Below are 18,234 nucleotides of genomic sequence, written 5' to 3'. Positions count from 1 at the left end.
CAAAAAAATCAAGTTGGAGCTGTTGTGCTGTACTGCTGAACTACCAAATGCTAAGGCTGTGTGTTGGTTCGGATACAACATGCAGTGTGTTGCAGTTTGTTCAAGGCTAGATGGCTACCATGATGTTCATTTGGAAATGCAGACCTTACTATAATAAAAGGGGAGATATACTCAGTTCCTTGCCCATCCATGTTCAAGCGGTCTTTTCATTTCTTTGAGATTCATGCTATCGCTATGTAAGCAAAAGGGCTGTGTGGCATCTCTCTTGGGTACAGATTGCAAGAAAAGCTAGTTACGTTTCTTTCTTCCTTGTTTTCAAGTTTGCAAACCTGACGAGTTCCTTGAACCCCTTGGACCCAGATAAAGGTACTGTCACCTCTTGAGAAGCTGAGTGTTTCCTTGCATCTTATGTCAGTGGTAGATTGTAGAAATCTTTGTGGCTCTTACTACTCCATATAATTTATACTGTTCTTATTTTATTAATGTGAAAAGGAGAGAAAAAGGAAGGGTGTGTTGATTTGAAGCTATAGTAGGCTTAGGTAGTGGGACCCCCATAAACCTAGGAAACCTGGAAATAAAAATTTCAGTCATTTTTAACCTGAGAGCACCTTTTTAGGAATGTCTTAAGTCATCCAGTACAATTTTGTGGTCAACTTCTATCAGATGTTAACCATAGAATCATGCTGAAAGACCTACAGATGTCTGGAGAAATGTTTTTCTCTAGGTCCCCCGGTATAACTCTTTGATCAACATCCAGCAGAAGTTGTCCATAAAATCACATTAGAGCAGGGCTTCTTAAACTGTGGGTCCAGACTCTCAATGGAGTCCCCTTAGCTCAATGTTTGGGTCTTGAAAGTCTTTTCTGAATATCACCTAGTGGCTGTTTTAGACATTTACACAAACATGTTGTGTAGGGTTTACAGGGGACTCTGCAGAAATTGCTTCTGCTGTACTTCAGAAAAAAGAAAATCAGCCTGTTTAGCGAACCTTGCAAATCCTGATTTATTACTAGTAAATAAATATTTGATTCTTATACCTATTTTATATACCTACATGCCCAGGATAATGTAAACATTTCTCAGGGGAAAATGGGTCGTGGGTGCAAAAGTTTAAGAAACTGTGTACTAGAGGATCTAGAGATAACATATTAATTAAACCCACATGAGACATGAGAGAAGCCTCCCATAAGGATGGTAAAACATCAAAAACATCCGGGCGTCCCCTGGGCAACGTCCTTGCAGACGGCCAATTCTCTCACTCCAGAAGCAACTCCGGTTGCTCCTGACACGAGAAAAAAAAATTAAACCCACAAATAATACAATGTAACAAAATTTGAGAAATCTTCTGTTCCTGGATTGAAAGTGTTACTTCCTGTTTAATTGTGCAATACTTACTTTGAAAGTAGTTGTTATACTCCAGAAACTTCATGTTTGTGGTTGCCACAAACTATGTTGAATTGGTTAAGACTTGAGGAGATATGCATTGAAATGCTATAGCAAAATGCGCTGCAGGATGTCTTGCAAAGTTTTTGCAGTTTAATACACTGTTTCCATGTTTTTATGATAGAACCTGTTAAGAAATGACATATATAACACAGGAACAAAATTCATGTTATAGTATATTCAAATCTTCCAAAAGTTAAACCTGCCATTATGCAGAGGCCTGCTGTACTTGTTGAATAGGAGGATATTTTGGTAGATCTAAGTTATTGCCATTTTAACTACCATGGCTTCATTCTTCAAGGAAGAGACATTTGCAGTTCTCAGCAAGGGAGTTTTCTGGTGTCTCTGAGCAAACTGTAAGTGTTAGGGATCTTCATCCTGTGCGCTTCTGTGCATCCAATGCTTCCAAAACATGAAATGAGATGCTGAGTTGATGCAAATGAAACAATTCCTGAATTATGTATGGTATAACCATTGAATTACATACATCTGGGGTGGCCATGCCTAACGTTTGAATGTCAATCGTACACAGTTTATTAAGATTAGAAAAGCATAGATCGTTGCTAAAAAGGGGGAAAATACGACGTTGATTATATGCAAATTCTGAAATAGCAAATCCTGGCAAGTAATACAACTATTAAAAATAAGTCAAAGCAATAGTTAAGAGAAAAATGCTAAATCTGTGAAGGAGTGGAATCTTTTCATGTTATGCTGGGAAGTTAAGCATGGGTTAGAAATAAATATTCTTGATTATTATTTAATTATTTCGTTAGTTAGTGATATCATACTTTTAGCTGAATGTGTAAATTGAAGATTATGTGCACTTCAGAGACCTACCCATTTTTCTCCTTGCTGTTCAGACAATGTGTGAGGACAATAACAAAAACAACAACTTTATTTCTTACCCATCTTTTCTTGTGACTCGAGGCGGGTTACAACATAGCTTAAGGCTGTGGTTCGAAATGGATGGCCTGAGGTTCAAGGAATAAGAAAAGTTTAATCTATAAATCATGATTAGAAAAAGGAGAATTGAAAGAAGATCTATTAGCTAGAACTTGGAAACCATTTATCAGCTCCATGTGTAAAAGCAATGGCAAATTTAAACCACCCAACACCCAAGAAAGATTGTGAATGAGTCATTAACAAACATTATAATAATTATATAGGGGGAGGGTTTGGCGGGGTATAGATCTGGGAATAGAGATTGTGATAAGATAATTGTATTATGTTTTAAATGCTTTGGAATATTTGATTTTTTAAAAACATAAAAATGGCTAGTCCAGATGAAATAGAACCATTAAATCAATAAGACTTTTATGTGTACACATACACATAAATGAGGAAACAAGAAGACATTTCTAATGTACTGTTGCATGCATTCTTACCCTGTGGCTGTGCGTTCCAGGATCTAACCTCCTCTTTTTTGATAATCAGATGAGGAAGAGGAAGAGGAGGAAGAGAGCGATGAGGAGATGCCCCAGGAGTTGTCTCTCAGCTCCAACGAGTCCAGCAGCTTAACCGCAGACCCCATGGAGCCGCCGCCCTCTAAGCTGGCACGGACAGACGCCCGGGGCATCTTTGTGCAAGCGTTGCCCTCCAGTTAGAATGGCCGGAAGGGACCGATGGCTTCAATGGCTAGCCGGAGGCCAGGGCGTATCTTGCGCTGTGTTGTGCTGCCCTGCGATAAAGTTGAGCTATTCCTGTCTCCGAGTGGTATGCAACGCGCTTTCATTTCACACCTCTCCCCGCTCCTCATCTGACCTGTTCCCACCCCTGTGCAGTCCAAACAAGCCCCCCAGTTAGCAGCATTTGCTCTACGAACCTGTGGGGATGCTGGGCCTGGCCCTTGCTATTAGGGCTATTTGGTCTCTACCTCTTCCATGCTACACTCTGGGTTATCAGGGGTAGTTAGGAACTGGTTCAGACGTTGTGCCCCTCCTTCCATGCCCTTCATCCCTGGCTGCTTTTCTTTCTCAATGGGAGGAGGGAGAATATTCTTGCCTGGAGTCCCGGTCTGGTGTGGGAGGCTCCACTCATACTGCAGGGAGCGAATGAAGCCCATGCATTTAAGTTGCAACATCGGCCCACATAGGGCCATTCCTTTTCTGCCTTTTGGTAAGGGCAAGCAGATGCAGCCTGTCTGGTGAGCCTGAGCAACCAGATCTACCTGGCTGCCCAGAGGAGCCATTGTGACAACCACCTGTCTGGTTTGGGGTGAATGTCACTGAATTGCGACAAGGTTTTCCTTGTATCTGCCTCAGTGTTGGCTATCTCCTGTCATTTTGTACTTCTGTTGGACACACAGGGTGAGTTTTGAGGTGCTTGGAGTGTTCAGTGTTGGATTTCAGGTGGCTCATTCTAGCAACAGTTGGGGCAGTTTGGGAAGAAGGTCTTGCATTCTACTCATCTCCTCTTCAGCACAGATTGTAGATTACTCTGTCACTGTTTTCTGTGGCAGTAGCTGAGCCCACCAGTGGATCTACCCAGCACAGTGTATTGCCTTCAGCTCATTGAGAGAAGTGATAATTTGGATGGGAGAGCTTCAGTGCAGTCACAATTGCACTTCCAAATTCCCACTCAGCTACAATGTGTGCCTGTTAATTGCAGGCATGTGCAGGCATGTGCCACCTACTGCTTCATGTTTAAGCAGACATAAACATGAAGGGCAAGGCATCTAAAGGTAGTTAAGTGGCCCAGCAAACAGGGCCTCTTCTGAGATGAGCAAGAGCTCTAAGCCTATAGTATCATGGCCTGACAGGCCCAAGTTTGTAATTGAGGTCATTCTGAAATGTCCAGGTACTTGGACATAAACGGTGCAAAATTTATTCCCCCAAGAGCTTATCCTGAGTTACTGCTAAGTATGGAAGGAAAATGAACCCCACAAAAATGTCCAACTCCGCAAATGCTACAAACCTGTTTGGCTTATGCTACTGCCCTCTTTCCTCTGGTTCCTTCAGGGGCAAGGAGGTTAGCAGCGTTTCTCTGCTGTTTGACTGTTGATTGGCTTGTTTTGTGTGCAACGCTGAGCCTCTTGGTGTGCCTGCTGAGTGGCAATATGTCTAATGCTTGCAGCTCTTGGACAGATTTCAGCTTTGCATTAAGAGAAGTTAGGCAATCCTCTTGCTCTTATCCCAAAGGTAAGCTAGTTGATCCCTTTGAACTTGTCCAGTGAGGCCAGGCTCTGTAACTAGGGCGAGATAAAATCCCAGCACCTTTGCATTCATTGTCCGTTGTTCCCACATAAGCTCTCGGACAATTGTGTGCTCCCATTCTGCCCATGCCAGGTCATCTTTTCCACAGTCATACAGCTGATAATTTTGAAAAGCTTTTTTGGCATATAGTATTGAGGTACTACTTGTAATGCTTTCAATCAAGCATAGCTAGCCCCATCTCCTCAAATGCTCTCTTGAAGCCTTCAGATACCATGGCTCTGAAAAGCACTGAAAATGCAACTTGCCTTTGCAGCCGCGAGAAGGAAGAACCCTGACCCATAGCACAGAAGCATTCCCACTGCTGATGTCTCAAATAAGGTCAATACAATGCTAGAAAGAGCAAGATAGGATAGAGCTAGTCCTCCCTGAAATGTGTGGGAGTCCAAAGATTGCCTGTTAGCATTGCAGGAAGATGGCACTTGGTAGTAGGCGCTACTCCACTGTGTTAACTGTTTACAGCCCACCTTTGGCCACACTACAAAGTAGTGAGGCTAAAGGACTTAGACTAAGCCAAATGGAGGTCAGTGGCATCATGAGAAGAAAGGAGTGGAGCAGAAACATGTTCAGGGTCAACATTGGTCGTGGTTGCAAGTATATCAAGGCCCATAGCCTACAAGAGTGGCTGCGTCTTCACCTCTTGAAGTATTTGTAGCAGAGCATGGCTCTTCAGTAGCAGTTGTGGCTTTATTCTCCAGCTAGGCTGAAATGCTATAGGTGGTAGTCCTGACTTTAGCATATTGACTTGCCAAAGTCTAGAGGTGGGGTTCAAAAAATAGTGCAACAATTAGGAAAACGACTTCCTCATTGCTGGCTTTCAGGGTCCTTTTCAGAGCACTAGGACTGGCCTCCAAAACAATGACACATTTGCAGTCTCTCCCTGAAAGAAGTCCTCTATGCATGGCCACATGAGGCAGTGCTTGAGTGTCTCTTTTGAGCTGTAGATGGGTGCCTTCTGAAAGTAACCCATTCCTTCTCCTAAACTCATTGTGTGAGTTCTTGGATGTGTTTCTCCATCAATGTTCTCAAATGACAGCCTGATGACTCTTGTCATCAATTAGCCTATCACATTGAGAACTCATTTCTTGTCTGCATTTTCTGGGCAAGAAACCCTGTGTCCTGAGGCTATTCACAAGGCAGATTTGTCCACAGCTTTCCCTTGGACTTAGAGCCTCTTCACTTCACATCAACAACCAGAGAACCCCCTTGTCCTCTCCCCTAGGCATGTCTTATCTACAACCTCAACTGAATAGCTGGGCTATTTTTAACAACTACGATGGCCCAGGGCTCCAACTCATGACCCAATGGGAGAATTTTACAGCATCAGGATCAGATGCCTGCTTTCTGTCTCTGATCTTCTATTGGGGGTATTCCCTGTCCAGCTGCTACTGATACAACAGAATGGGCTAAACAGGACCTTGCCCACTTTTTAAGCTTTTGTAAGAATAAAAAAGCACTCCCAAGTCAATCTATAGTAGTGAAGAACTACTAAAACGTATAACTTAGCCCGTGAGCCAGCAAATTTACCCTTGAAATTGACTGAGGTGAAGAAAACATACAGGTGCCAACTTTTTATTTCTTTACTCCTGTAGCAAAATGCTCCTTGAAAAGATTTTTGCACATAAAGCACCTCTTAGTTTTGAATGCAACAGGTATGAGCATCTTCAAGGTGCCAGTGGGGTATTTTTTTCCGACTGCTAGGGGTTTTGTAGTCATTTCCCATCATTGTGTCAGAAAAGCACCTTAGTTACCATACATGCCTCTTCTGCCAGTTTCACTCATGAGACCCAGCAATGCTTTATGTTCTGACGCAATGTGCTTTGCTTCTACAATATACTACTCTGGGATTTCTGAAATGAGCATCCAATTCCATTGTTGAATCCAGATTAATGGAATTATTTCACATGCCCTTGCTTTGTGAAGTGTGTGGGTATGTCTGTCAATGAGAGAAGGGTACATTTCCTGCCCCAACAGAGAGAAGCCAATGATCTATGAATGGACAGGCCATAATCAAGGTTCAAGAAATAACTAGGTTCCGTTTCAGCAATTCTGCCCTCCCTCCCCTCCCCCAGCCCGCTCTCTGAAATGTATGCAGATTGGCTTTTAGCTTTAGAGAAAGTCCTATCCTTGGTAAGGAAAATGGATCTAGTTGCTTGCAAAAACCTTGCTCTCTGTGAGCTCACTATTCCCCCTATGAACGGTGCAGAATGCTGAATCCACCAATAATCATACCGGACTCAACAACATGAACGAACTGACCTTTGTATTCAGTTGCTGCCTTACACAACAACACACCCCTTTCCCTCTGAACCAGGATATTCTTTCTGTCCACCAGCAAACTGGCTGCAGAGCAGCTAGGGACAGTTATTAGCAGGCCCCACTCATTTTGGGTTTGTCAGGCTGGGAAAAGACTAGGCTCGCTGAGAACATAGTAGCCCTTGGCTTTAAATGGAAATCAGCCCTTTGTCCCCTCTCTGTGCGTGTAACCGAGCAAATGGGTTTGGTTACTTCCTGCTTTAGAGAAAGTAATCACTCTTTTGATTTGTAACTGAATATTAGATATTCTAGTTTTAAACAGAAAAAAATATCTGTGCTTTTATATGTAATTACTAATTCTTGTTCTATAAACCACCTAAATATTGTGAGATTGGTGAAGATAAATTACTTGATATTTTTGGGTTTTTCAACCATCATGGCCTTATTTGTTCCAATTTTTCCAGTGTTTTAAACCTGTGATATAGATGTTTATTGCAAAATCTACATATTGTATAAAATATATATTTTGTGTCAATCTTTTGTGCGGCGACAGCAGCTTTAGCTGCACTATAGACTTCAAGTGGAGTTTGAAGAGCTTTGTAGGTGTCCTGGGTCCATGAGATGGGCAGTGCCTGTGGTCAGATGATGTACGTGTGTGTAGTCTAGAGTGCAAAAGCTGTTTTCTACCTTTTGTAGTTCTTTCTTAAGAAATAAATTCAGCCGTGTTCTTTGCCTAGAATGCTGCTTGCTTACTCTTGCTGAAGTACAAGTTCGCTTTTATGCTCATCTAAGAACAGGACACATTCTTTGGCCCTGATAAACCTAAAAGTCAAAACTCGATGTCACGTGAGCTACATATAACCAATTAAAAGGCAGTTTTCAACAATTAAATCACTGTTGCAGGATCAGGATTGTAGTAGACAATATTAACTTTCAAACCACAACAAACAGGCCAAATTGAAATACAATTAAAATCCCCTTTCCACAATCCTAGCAACTGCTTGGAACTATATTTACATTTTGAGAACTGGACGTTATGTGAAGATCTTCCAGGAATTTGACACCACTATTACCCTCTGTTACTTCACTAATATGTATTTCTAATAGTATTTCTGATACTACCCATCTCCACTCAAAACTTCCTTACTGTCTTCCTAAAAAGTATCAAACAGAAAAAGACAAGAAGCTTTATGGAAATAGTCCAGTGGCATTATTCTTTGTATCAAAGTATAAGAAAGTTGACGCTCATAACATTGGAGTCACACTGCAGAATCCCCTGTATTCTATATTCTGGCCTTTAGAAAAAACACATAGAAGATAGGAGCATAGCAAGTGGGGCCACAGCACAGATTTTCATAAGGATTTCATATAAATCATGAAATTATTATTTTATCATTAGCATTATAATAAGTTACTTTTATTTCTGACGTACTTCCTAATGACTCCCAGCAAAGGAATACATCTCTGCATCGAAGGCACAAACATGCTGCAGCTGACCATATCCGGGACTATAATGGTTGTATGGAAGAAAAAAAGGATATAAGCAAATTATTACAGCCAGTTTGCTCTTATTTTTTACTATCATCCTAGTCCAGCTGTCAAGGCAAGCTACAGAAAGCACCCCTCAGCTCACATAGGCCGTTTCTGGCTTTCAGTCAATGCTTCCAAACCCTCAAGCATGATTATTTGGAGACTTCTGGCTGTGACACTAGACTCCCCACTGAGCCACCTAAAGAAGAAAAAGGAAACCGTAAGAGCCAATGTCAAATTTAAATGTTTATTGCAGGAACAGAAAACCTGCTGGAGACAAATTAGGATGGGAAATAGAGGGTGTCATGTACACTTAAGAGGGGGGAAATCACTCCTCCAATGGGAGTGGTGGTGAAGTGCCTGAAACACAGAATGACATTTAAAGAAGGGAAGGGGTTTTGGTCTCCTTATAACAAAACAATCATTACCCTGGGATCATTAATGCTTTAGCACCAGGGGAGGGCAAACTCTGCAGAAGACTCCTTGCGGCTTCACATGGAGACAGATGCAGTGATGGCGGAGGCCCTGCTTTCTGGGGAGCTCTCTTGTTCAGCTGGGGTTTGTGCAGCCCAACCCCTAAGATGAGCCTGAAAGGAGAGTGCAGTTCTACCCCCAGACAGAGTCCAATACAAGGTCAGGCGTGCAACTGTTGAGTCAAAAGGGATGGAGAAATTAAAAACAACTTCGAACAAGGAGGTAGTTGAATCTGACACACAGTTATGGCAGGAAATGAACTAATGATGCAAGCTTCTTTTTGAACCTGACTTCATAAGACAATCCATGTGTAGCGCTCGTTGTCTGCGAGGAATTTCAAAGAGCAGCCTGCAAGGGAAAGGGTTAAGTGAGTTAGCAACATCGCATGCTCCAAATTTTCAATTTTGCAAAGCGTCAGGAACATGTTGCCTCACAAAAGGACAAGAAACTTCCAAACATCCACCACATTTAGGAGCACCAAGTAAGTTAGCCAGAATACAAGGTGACCATAAGCAGAATTTGTGGCTCTCTCATCTCTGGAATTGAAAGTCCACAGGGCCAATAACTACCATTTCCATTTGATCCAAAGCACTTTCTGAATGCAAATGAAGGGTGAGAAGAGGCAACCACAACCAAATTTCAAGCAACCAAGCAAAAGCAGGAATAAGATTGCCCATGTTTTAGAGCAGGTCTCTTCAACCTGTAGCCCTCCAGGTATTGTGGATGTCAGTTCCCAGAATTTCTGACCATTGGACAAGCTGGCTACATCTTCTTGGAGTTGGAGTCCCAAATACCAGGTGGGCCACAGGTTATGCAGGCCTGCCCTAAAGGAATGTCCCTACCTTATCACCTCAGAAATCTGCATGGACTTGATCATGTACACAGTAAGCCCTCGTCCTGAATAGCATCAGATACATAAATATCATCTGAGAGAAACAGGATACCACACAGCCAATTAAAGCCATGACACTTTTTCAGGAAGATGCTCAAAGGTCTCCAAATCAAGAGAAGAGGTACCTTTATGAAGGGCCTCGTTGGTCATCCTGTTGACGTAACGGCCACTGCTCTCGGGCACCAGCCACTTCATTACCATGTCCACACAACTTTTCCGGTAGGAGCTCCAGACGCTGCCACTGAGAGAGAAAAGGAGACAGGACCAATCCAGGTAAGTGCAGAGTTCATGTAGGGATCCCCAAGAGTCTTTGCGCCATTTCTGCGGAGCTCACAGAATGGTTTCAACGTAACAGGGAAAATGCGTGTTTCTTTTTGGTATCCTTTATCTATTAAAACTTTTCAAATACATGCTTGAATCTGGAGCCCCCTTGGAGGCTCTGGGAATTGTAGCCAAGATTATTCATGGTATTTATTTATTTATTTATAACATTTATACCCCATCCTTCTCACCCGAGGGGACTCGGATACTGGTAGATTTCGAAGTCTCTTGAAAGTCTGCCCGTGTTCACAAAAAGAGCTGGTTGCTGCATCTGGACTCACTAAAGCTGTTCTTGAGCATGAAGAGAAGGAGAAGCAGCCTCTGTTCCCAACATAAGGTTCTCCTGGTGCTGAAGAGCAACTGTAGTGAGGCTGGATGTATTCCCAAAGTTAATAACTGGCCAGTGGGGATGGAGCTCTTACTTTATGGCAGTACTGGATATCTCCCTGAAATAGGTGCTATTGGAGACCTCATGCAAAGGCCAACACCACAAACACACAGAAGTGACTGTCGTATGGTTACCAACATACAGGTGGTTTACATCAGTGTGGGTACCACGATTTACTACAATAAGCTTCCTGATTCTATACAGGGCAAGACTGCTCATTCTAGACCAGTGATTCCCAAAGTGGGCGCTACCGCCCCCTGGTGGATGCTGCAGCGATTCAGGGGGCGGTGATGGCACCTATTAGGACACGGGGGAGGGGCGGGACCTCTTCCCAAGTGCCGGAGACAGGGCTGAGCACTTGAGTCGCCTATTAGGACACGGGGCAGAGCTAGAGGAGTGGGAGTGGCTTTTTCCCAAGAGCCTGATACAGGGCTGAGAATCTATACTTCTCCAGAGGCGCTTGTTGGGACATAGGACAGAGCTAGGGAAGGGGGTGGGGCCTCATTCCAAGAGCCTGAGACAGGGCTGAGCCTCTGTATACCTCCCCTGAGGCGCTTGTTAGAACAAGGGGCGGGGTATAGAGGTTCAGCCCCGTCAGGCACTTGGGAAGAGGCCCTGCCGCATAACAAGGATAGAAGCTCAGCCCTGCCTCAGAGCTCGTAACTCCGCCCATCCCAGTCCTGGTCAACCATTTGTGGCCCCGCCCACCTCCCCCTCCCAGCCCTGCATCTTGGACTAGGGGAGAGGCTCAGCCCTGCCCTCTTGAGCAGGAGCCATGCCCACCCCTCTAAGCCACACCCCTTTCCAGGGGGCACTGAGTAATATTTTTTCTGGAAAGGGGACGGTAGGCCAAATAAGTTTGGGAACCACTGTTCTAGACTGTTAGAGGCCAAATTACCAGATCAGGTCTAGGTGCTAGCATTTATGTATGAGTTTTCTTAGAGGAGGCAACCCTTTAAGAAAAGTCTGGGGGTTTCTAGTCTTCCTTGACGTTGGAGCTGCACTTTCCACCAGTCCTTTCCAACACAATCAATGAACAACTGGAGCACAGGATCACAGTACATAATGAAATTTAGCAAGTTTAACCAGAATATTTTTCTTTAACATTTTATTTGATACAGTTACATGACTGACAATCTAAACTCAGGAATCCCAGTTGGTAATACCTCTTTGAACGCTACAGGAAAAAACAAACAGTACTAATGGGAGGAAGCCAGCAACTCAAATCTGTGATCACTAGGAAAAGCCGCATATATACCCTAGCCCATAGGTGATTTCCTTTCACCAGTATAAATGTCTACCACTCACTCACTACTATGGAGAAATACCAATATGTTACATACATAGCTTGTCAGGGGCCCAGGGAAGAAAGACAGAAGAGATCCAATGTAAGATCTCACACTGGGTGACCTTGGAAAAATCACACACTCTTTCAACCTCATAGATAGGCAACTGCAAGTCCCATCTGAACAAATCTCACCAAGAAAAGCCTATTGCTGTCTTATGGTTAGTTGCCATATATCAGAAGTGACTTGGAAAGTACACACAACAACAGTAGCAACAACAACTGACTGTAAATAAAAGGGGAAAATAAAGTAAGGAAAGCTGAGAGTATAATAGGCAAAATAACTTCTGAACAAGCAGTAAAAGGAGTGCAAGACAGGCAGAAGGAATGAAAGACACAGGAAAAACAGTAGACTGAAGCAGTTTAATAAACTAATACTAAGGCTGGCATCAAGTTATGAATACCAGACAACTGTCCAAACCAAAATGCATTCAGCAGCAATGCTACTTGAATATTTATTTAAAATATGTATATATTGTCTTTCCACAAGGGCCTTCAAAGTGACGTACTACACACAAAAAAGTAAATGCAAACAAAATAAAAACCACATGTAAAAGCAATTTTGAAAGACAAAGCAGTAAGTTACGAAATAAAAACTAAGACAAAATATAGGGTCAACCTGCCCTCTCTTGAGAGGGAGTCTCTCTGGTCTCCTGTACCCACTAACTTGGACTCTCGGCAGAACTGTGGACAAAAGTAATACCCAAAGTTGGTCACAACCTGCATAACTGCAGAAAAGAGGGACCTAGAATCATAGAATAGTAGAGTTGGAAGAGACCACATGGGCCATCTAGTCCAACCCCCTACTAAGAAGCAGGAAATCGCATTCAAAGCACCCCCGACAGATGGCCATCCAGCCTCTGCTTAAAAGCCTCCAAGGAAGGAGCGTCCACCACGGCCCCGGGGAGAGAGTTCCACTGTCGAACAGCTCTCACAGTGAGGAAGTTCTTCCTGATGTTCAAGTGGAATCTCCTTTCCTGTAGTTTGAAGCCATTGTTCCGTGTCCTAGTCTGCAGGGCAGCAGAAAATAAGCTTGCTCCCTCTTCCCTATGACTTCCCTTCACGTATTTGTACATGGCTATCATGTCTCCTCTCAGCCTTCTCTTCTGCAGGCTAAACATGCCCAGCTCTTTAAGCCGCTCCTCATAGGGCTTGTTCTCCAGACCCTTAATCATTTTAGTCGCCCTCCTCTGGACGCTTTCCAGCTTGTCAGCATCTCCCTTCAACTGTGGTGCCCAAAATTGGACACAGTATTCCAGGTGTGGTCTGACCAAGGCAGAATAGAGGGGGAGCATAACTTCCCTGGATCTAGACGCTATTCCCCTATTGATCTAGACACCTAGACAAAGCTTCCTATACCATGAATTGTTCAACGTTGCCATTCAACTCCTATCTTCTTTTTTGTACTGACCGGTTGATGTGGAATTTGTTCAGAAGGGAATGCCTGAGTTTTAATGCATATGATACTGGAACTAATCCCCTATGCCCATACCCTACAGTCATAAGCAAGAAGCAGCCTTGGTAACATTCAGGATGGCTTGATTCCTTTACATTTTTATGTCATCTTGACACTGGATATTTCCCAAGAAACAACCATACAAATGCAAAGTAAAAACAACAACAATCATACCACAGAACCAAGAACAGCATAAACGACAGAAACACACAACTGCACACCTCAAATTATTTTAAAAGTGAAAGGCCAGGAGTTTTGTTGTTGTGTGCCTGCCAATTGTTTCTGACTTATGGTGACACTAAGCTGAAACTACTCCAGGATTTTCTGGGGCCAAGAGTGCCCCAATGGTCATCTACTGAGTTGCTATGGATGAAAAGGGATTCAAACCCTAATCTCGAGCATCACAGTCCCACATTCAAACCACTATACCATGCTGGCCCATAAGTTAATTAAGAAGATAGGGTGGAGAAGGCCCTTAACTTGGCACCTGAGAAAACCCATGAGGATGGTGTCTCACAAACCTCATTGGTAAGGCTGCTACTGCAATGCAATATAGATCTTAAGGTACATAAAGGTTCATATGGGAGAAAGCTTTCTTTAGAGCAGGGCACAGAATACAGGAGACCTGCCTTACCTGGTCTGGCCTTTGACTTCGGTGAGGTCTCCCACACTGACAGTGACGAAGATGCCGGTGTTGAGATCCCACGCTACTTTGAGGCTGGTGTGATAGGTCTTTGGCCTGCAAAAAGTACCAGGGTCTGTTCAGCCATGCAACATTGCAATCCAAATACCTGCCCTGACAAGTGATGTATACACAGAATGACTATGTCTAAACATCCTCCTGTGTTGTTGGGTCTTACTAACACTAATCAAATAAATCTGCATCTTCAAAAATTATAGGTCCACCTCCAGCTCACAGAATCATAGACTTGGCAGAGACCTCCAAGGGCCATATAATCCAACCATTTGCCATGTAGGAAAAGAAAAAGTACCCCTGACAGCCAGTCTCTGCTTAAAAGCCTCAAAAGGCATTTCCATTATACTCTGAGGCAGAGACTTCCACTGCTAAACAGTTCTCATGGTCAGAAAGTTTTTCCCAATGTTCAAGTGGAATCTCCTTTCCTGTAATCTTTTAGATGAGATTAAATAAAAAATTAAAAATCAAAACTAACATTAATGTGGTCTCAAACATTTCCTCTGAACATGTGTGTACAATAGCTATTATTTCTTACTAGTAATTGAAATCAGGCTACTTGAAAAGGATTTGATGGCTGGAATGAATATTTTATATTCAACAATAATTTGATTACTCATTTGACTTCCTTTACTAAAAATACACAAATGCTAATATGTTTAAATTTCAAATTGAGATAAACCATTCGTAAAACACAACTCCAACTTTTGCACGAAGGCTTTGCAAAAATTCATGCAACTCTACAGAAAATCAAATTGAGAGAGAGTTGAAAAAGAGGAAGAATGTTAAAAAAAGAACATGTCAAACTGTATGGCTCAACAAAGTTTCATTTTTTCCTTGACTGAGAGACAAAGAGTTTCCCACTTTTAGATTTGCCTTCATCTATAGTGTGGTCTAAATAACCTTAAGGCACCAGACCCATTGGATCTTGGAAGCTAAACAGGGTCAGCCCTGGTTAGTACTTGGAAGGGAGATGGCCAAGGAATAACAGGTGCTATTTGGCTATATTTCAGAAGAAACAAACGGCAAACCACTACTGAGTATTTCCTGTGTGTGTGCGTATGTGAATGTGTGTGTATGAATAAATAACTGGATGTACACTTTTAAATATACCTGTTTTGACTTACATACAAATTCAACTTGAGAGCAAATTTGCAGAACCAATCTTATTTGTAACTTAGACTGTCAGTAGTCTATTCTACCATCATGGAGGTTTCTACTAGTAGCTGCTTGGCCAAGTAGCAAATTACATATTTTTATTTAAATCTTTCTTCTAATGAGCTCAAGTTAACATGGTTTCCTGTTATCCACTCAAGAATCTTGCAATCAGTAGAACTGTTAGCGTTTGAGCCATTATACTACACTGGCTCCCAAGGCTTATTTCAACTGTTTATCTGTGGAACTATAATTCCTCTTGGAAAATGTATCCCCTCTGTGTCCATGCTATTCTGTTCCCTTCTGTCTCAACAACTTATCACGTTTTATCCCAAAGTCTTATCAGAAGAGGCACATATGACAAGCAATCAGTAAGAGGGGGGATGAACATAAACCCAACCAACTCTAGTAATGGGCAGGACTCACCTGAGCTGTCCCTCTTCATGTGGGGAAGGGAAAGCCAGCAGCAAGAGTCCAATGTTGATAATAACCTGGTTGGTTTCTGGACACACCTAGAAAGAAGGGAAAGGCAGCTGCTGGATTCTAGAAATTCAGAATTAACTGGCCAGAACACTGAGTGTTGAATAAATTGTGCTTGTTTTATTCTGCTGCTTCTACAGTATGTTCAAAGCATTACTTAGGTAGCAGAACCAATAGCTAAACCATTGAGCTTGAGAGTGCTACACTGTCTCTGCAGAAGATACTTAGGGCTGAATTCTCCTTCCCTCCACAATCACTCATCACCATCATCAACCATTTATTACCTGCCTCTCCTTGTGGCCCAAGATTGGGTATAACAACGTTAAAACAAAGTGATAAACACTATCAAAATTCAAGATAAACAGAGTTAAAACACAGGTTAAAATTCACTGCTAAATGCAGATTGAAGTTCACAAGCTAGACTTGGTAGATCTGCTAGAAAAGCTCATGACTCTACCCACTCATGGCTAAGGAGAAATCAAGCTTTAAGGCTGAAGAAGGAGGAGGTTTTTTGAGCATTGAGAGATTTTAGTCTCTCTTGCTTCTCTGCTAAAGCTGAAATCTGAAAAACAGTACCACTTCCAAACTGGCAAATATACCTCTTACAAAATGAGAAGTAATCAGCAGAAGGAAGTCATGTACATACAGTAGAACAGGGGTCCCCAAACTAAGGCCCGGGGGCCGGATGCGGCCCTCCGAGGTCATTTACCTGGCCCCCGCCCTCAGTTTTATAATATAATATATTGTATATACATATAATATTGATAATAATATTATAATGTAATACAACATAACACTAATAATAATACCATATAATAATATTAATTATATGTTCTATATTACATATAATATTACTAATAATATTACAGTATAGTGGTATAGTTCAATATAGTAATATATAATGCTAATATTGTGCTATGCTAATAATATAATATATTGTATGTACATATAATTTGTAAGCCACTCTGAGTCCCCTTTGGGGTCAGAAGGGTGTGATACAAATGTAGTAAATAAATGCAGTAAATAAATAAATAATAAATAAATAAATTTTAGACTTAGGCTCGCCCAAAGTCTGAAATGACTTGAAGGCACACAACAACAACAACAACAACAACAATCCTAATTAACTTGACTATCTCATTGGCCAGAAGCAGGACCACACTTCCCATTGAAATCCTGATCAATGTATGTTGGTTAAAATTATTTTTATTTTTAAATATTGTATTGTTCTTTCATTTTTGTTGTTATTGTTGTTGTTTTTGCACTACAAATAAGACATGTGCAGTGTGCATCGGAATTGGGTTTTTTTTAACAAATGATAATCTGGCCCCTCAACAGTCTGAAGGATTGTGGACCAGCCCTCGGCTTAAAAAGTTTGGGGTCCCCTGCAGTAGAATCTCACTTATCCAACATTCACTTATCCAACGTTCTGGATTATCCAATGCATTTTTGTAGTCAATGTTTTCAAAACATCATGATATTTTGGTGCTAAATTTGTAAATACAGTAATTACCACATAGCATTACTGAGTATTGAACTACTTTTTCTGTCAAATTTGTTGTATAACATGCTGTTTTGGTGCTTAATTTGTAAAATCATAACCTAATTTGATGTTTAATAGGCTTTTCCTTAATCCCTCCTTATTATCCAACATATTCGCTTATCCAACATTCTGCTGGCCCGTTTATGTTGGAAAAGTGAGACTCTACTGTATTTCAAAATTAAAAATGGGGTTGATGGTTATAAAAGAAAAGACCTTCCTTTCTTACCCTTACTACACACTTACAGCTTGTCTCCTACCTATTTCGTATCAAAATGACTGAAAACCCACCATCGTTTATGTTCAAGTACTGATACATGATAAAATAATAATAAAACTTTATATTCCACCACCATCTCCCCGAAGAGCCTCGGGGCGGCTCACAAAAGCACTCCACACACATAAAATGTACACTACATAAGCATAAGCTGATGTTTCTAGAAAATATTAGAAACATCAACTGATATCTGATGTTAACGAAAGAACACATCTCAAAATGTACGTAAGGTTTTATTCCAAAATCAGCCCAGACCATTTAAGCCACATATTCATACCGCCTTCTTCAGGGGAAAACTAATTTGAACCTGATCTTCAAGATCTTGCAAATGCATATAGTGTTCCCTCACTACTTTGCAGTTTGCTTTTCATGCCCTCACTGTTTCGCGGTTTTTTAATAAACACTTAAATAATAGTATAAATCATAAAATATTTTAAATCCCTCTTTTTACTTCCTTCCTAAGGAGAAGCCTAAGGAAGGAAGGAAGGAGAAACCGAAGGGAGAGAAAAGGAGGCTGAAGTGGCTTTGTTTTTGCCTCATAAGGCATGCGCGTGCTTGAGACGTAAGGAGGGGACAGAGATGCTACTTGCCAATGAGATTGTAAACAAATATAGTGTCCCTACTTTGCGGATTTTCACTTTTCCCCGGTGGTCCTGGAACGAACCCCCGTGATAAGTGAGGGAACACTGTACATCAATACCACTGCCATGAAGGTCCAAGTCTCAAAAAACAGTAACCAAGGGAAATATTTCCCATGCAAACTAGTCAATAAAAT

At 41.8% G+C, this 18,234-nt stretch overlaps 2 protein-coding genes across 10 annotated transcripts in view; one reads left to right on the top strand and one right to left on the bottom strand.

The window, feature by feature from the left end:
• Positions 1–7,646, top strand: part of rfx1 (regulatory factor X1) — a 76,879-nt gene extending 69,233 nt beyond the window's left edge. For all 9 annotated transcript variants that reach the window (XM_008103726.3, XM_062971487.1, XM_062971485.1 and 6 more), the window contains 2 exons: positions 321–366; positions 2,877–7,646. In XM_008103726.3, the coding sequence (XP_008101933.2) occupies positions 321–366; positions 2,877–3,046 (216 nt within the window). In that variant the 3' untranslated portion in view covers positions 3,047–7,646. The remainder of the gene's footprint in view (positions 1–320; positions 367–2,876) is intronic.
• Positions 7,647–8,670: 1,024 nt separating this feature from the next.
• Positions 8,671–18,234, bottom strand: part of dcaf15 (DDB1 and CUL4 associated factor 15) — a 33,009-nt gene continuing 23,445 nt past the window's right edge. Inside the window, exons 10-13 of the mRNA XM_062971491.1 lie at positions 15,589–15,674; positions 13,948–14,052; positions 9,929–10,044; positions 8,671–9,259 (exon numbers count right to left, since the gene is read on the bottom strand). Coding sequence (XP_062827561.1) covers positions 9,204–9,259; positions 9,929–10,044; positions 13,948–14,052; positions 15,589–15,674 — 363 coding nt within the window. The 3' untranslated portion in view covers positions 8,671–9,203. The remainder of the gene's footprint in view (positions 9,260–9,928; positions 10,045–13,947; positions 14,053–15,588; positions 15,675–18,234) is intronic.

Source organism: Anolis carolinensis, chromosome 2 (assembly GCF_035594765.1).
Source record: "Anolis carolinensis isolate JA03-04 chromosome 2, rAnoCar3.1.pri, whole genome shotgun sequence".
Lineage (NCBI taxonomy): Eukaryota > Metazoa > Chordata > Lepidosauria > Squamata > Dactyloidae > Anolis > Anolis carolinensis.
Note: the sequence above shows the minus strand (reverse complement) of the source record. Positions and strands in the feature narration are given on the sequence as shown.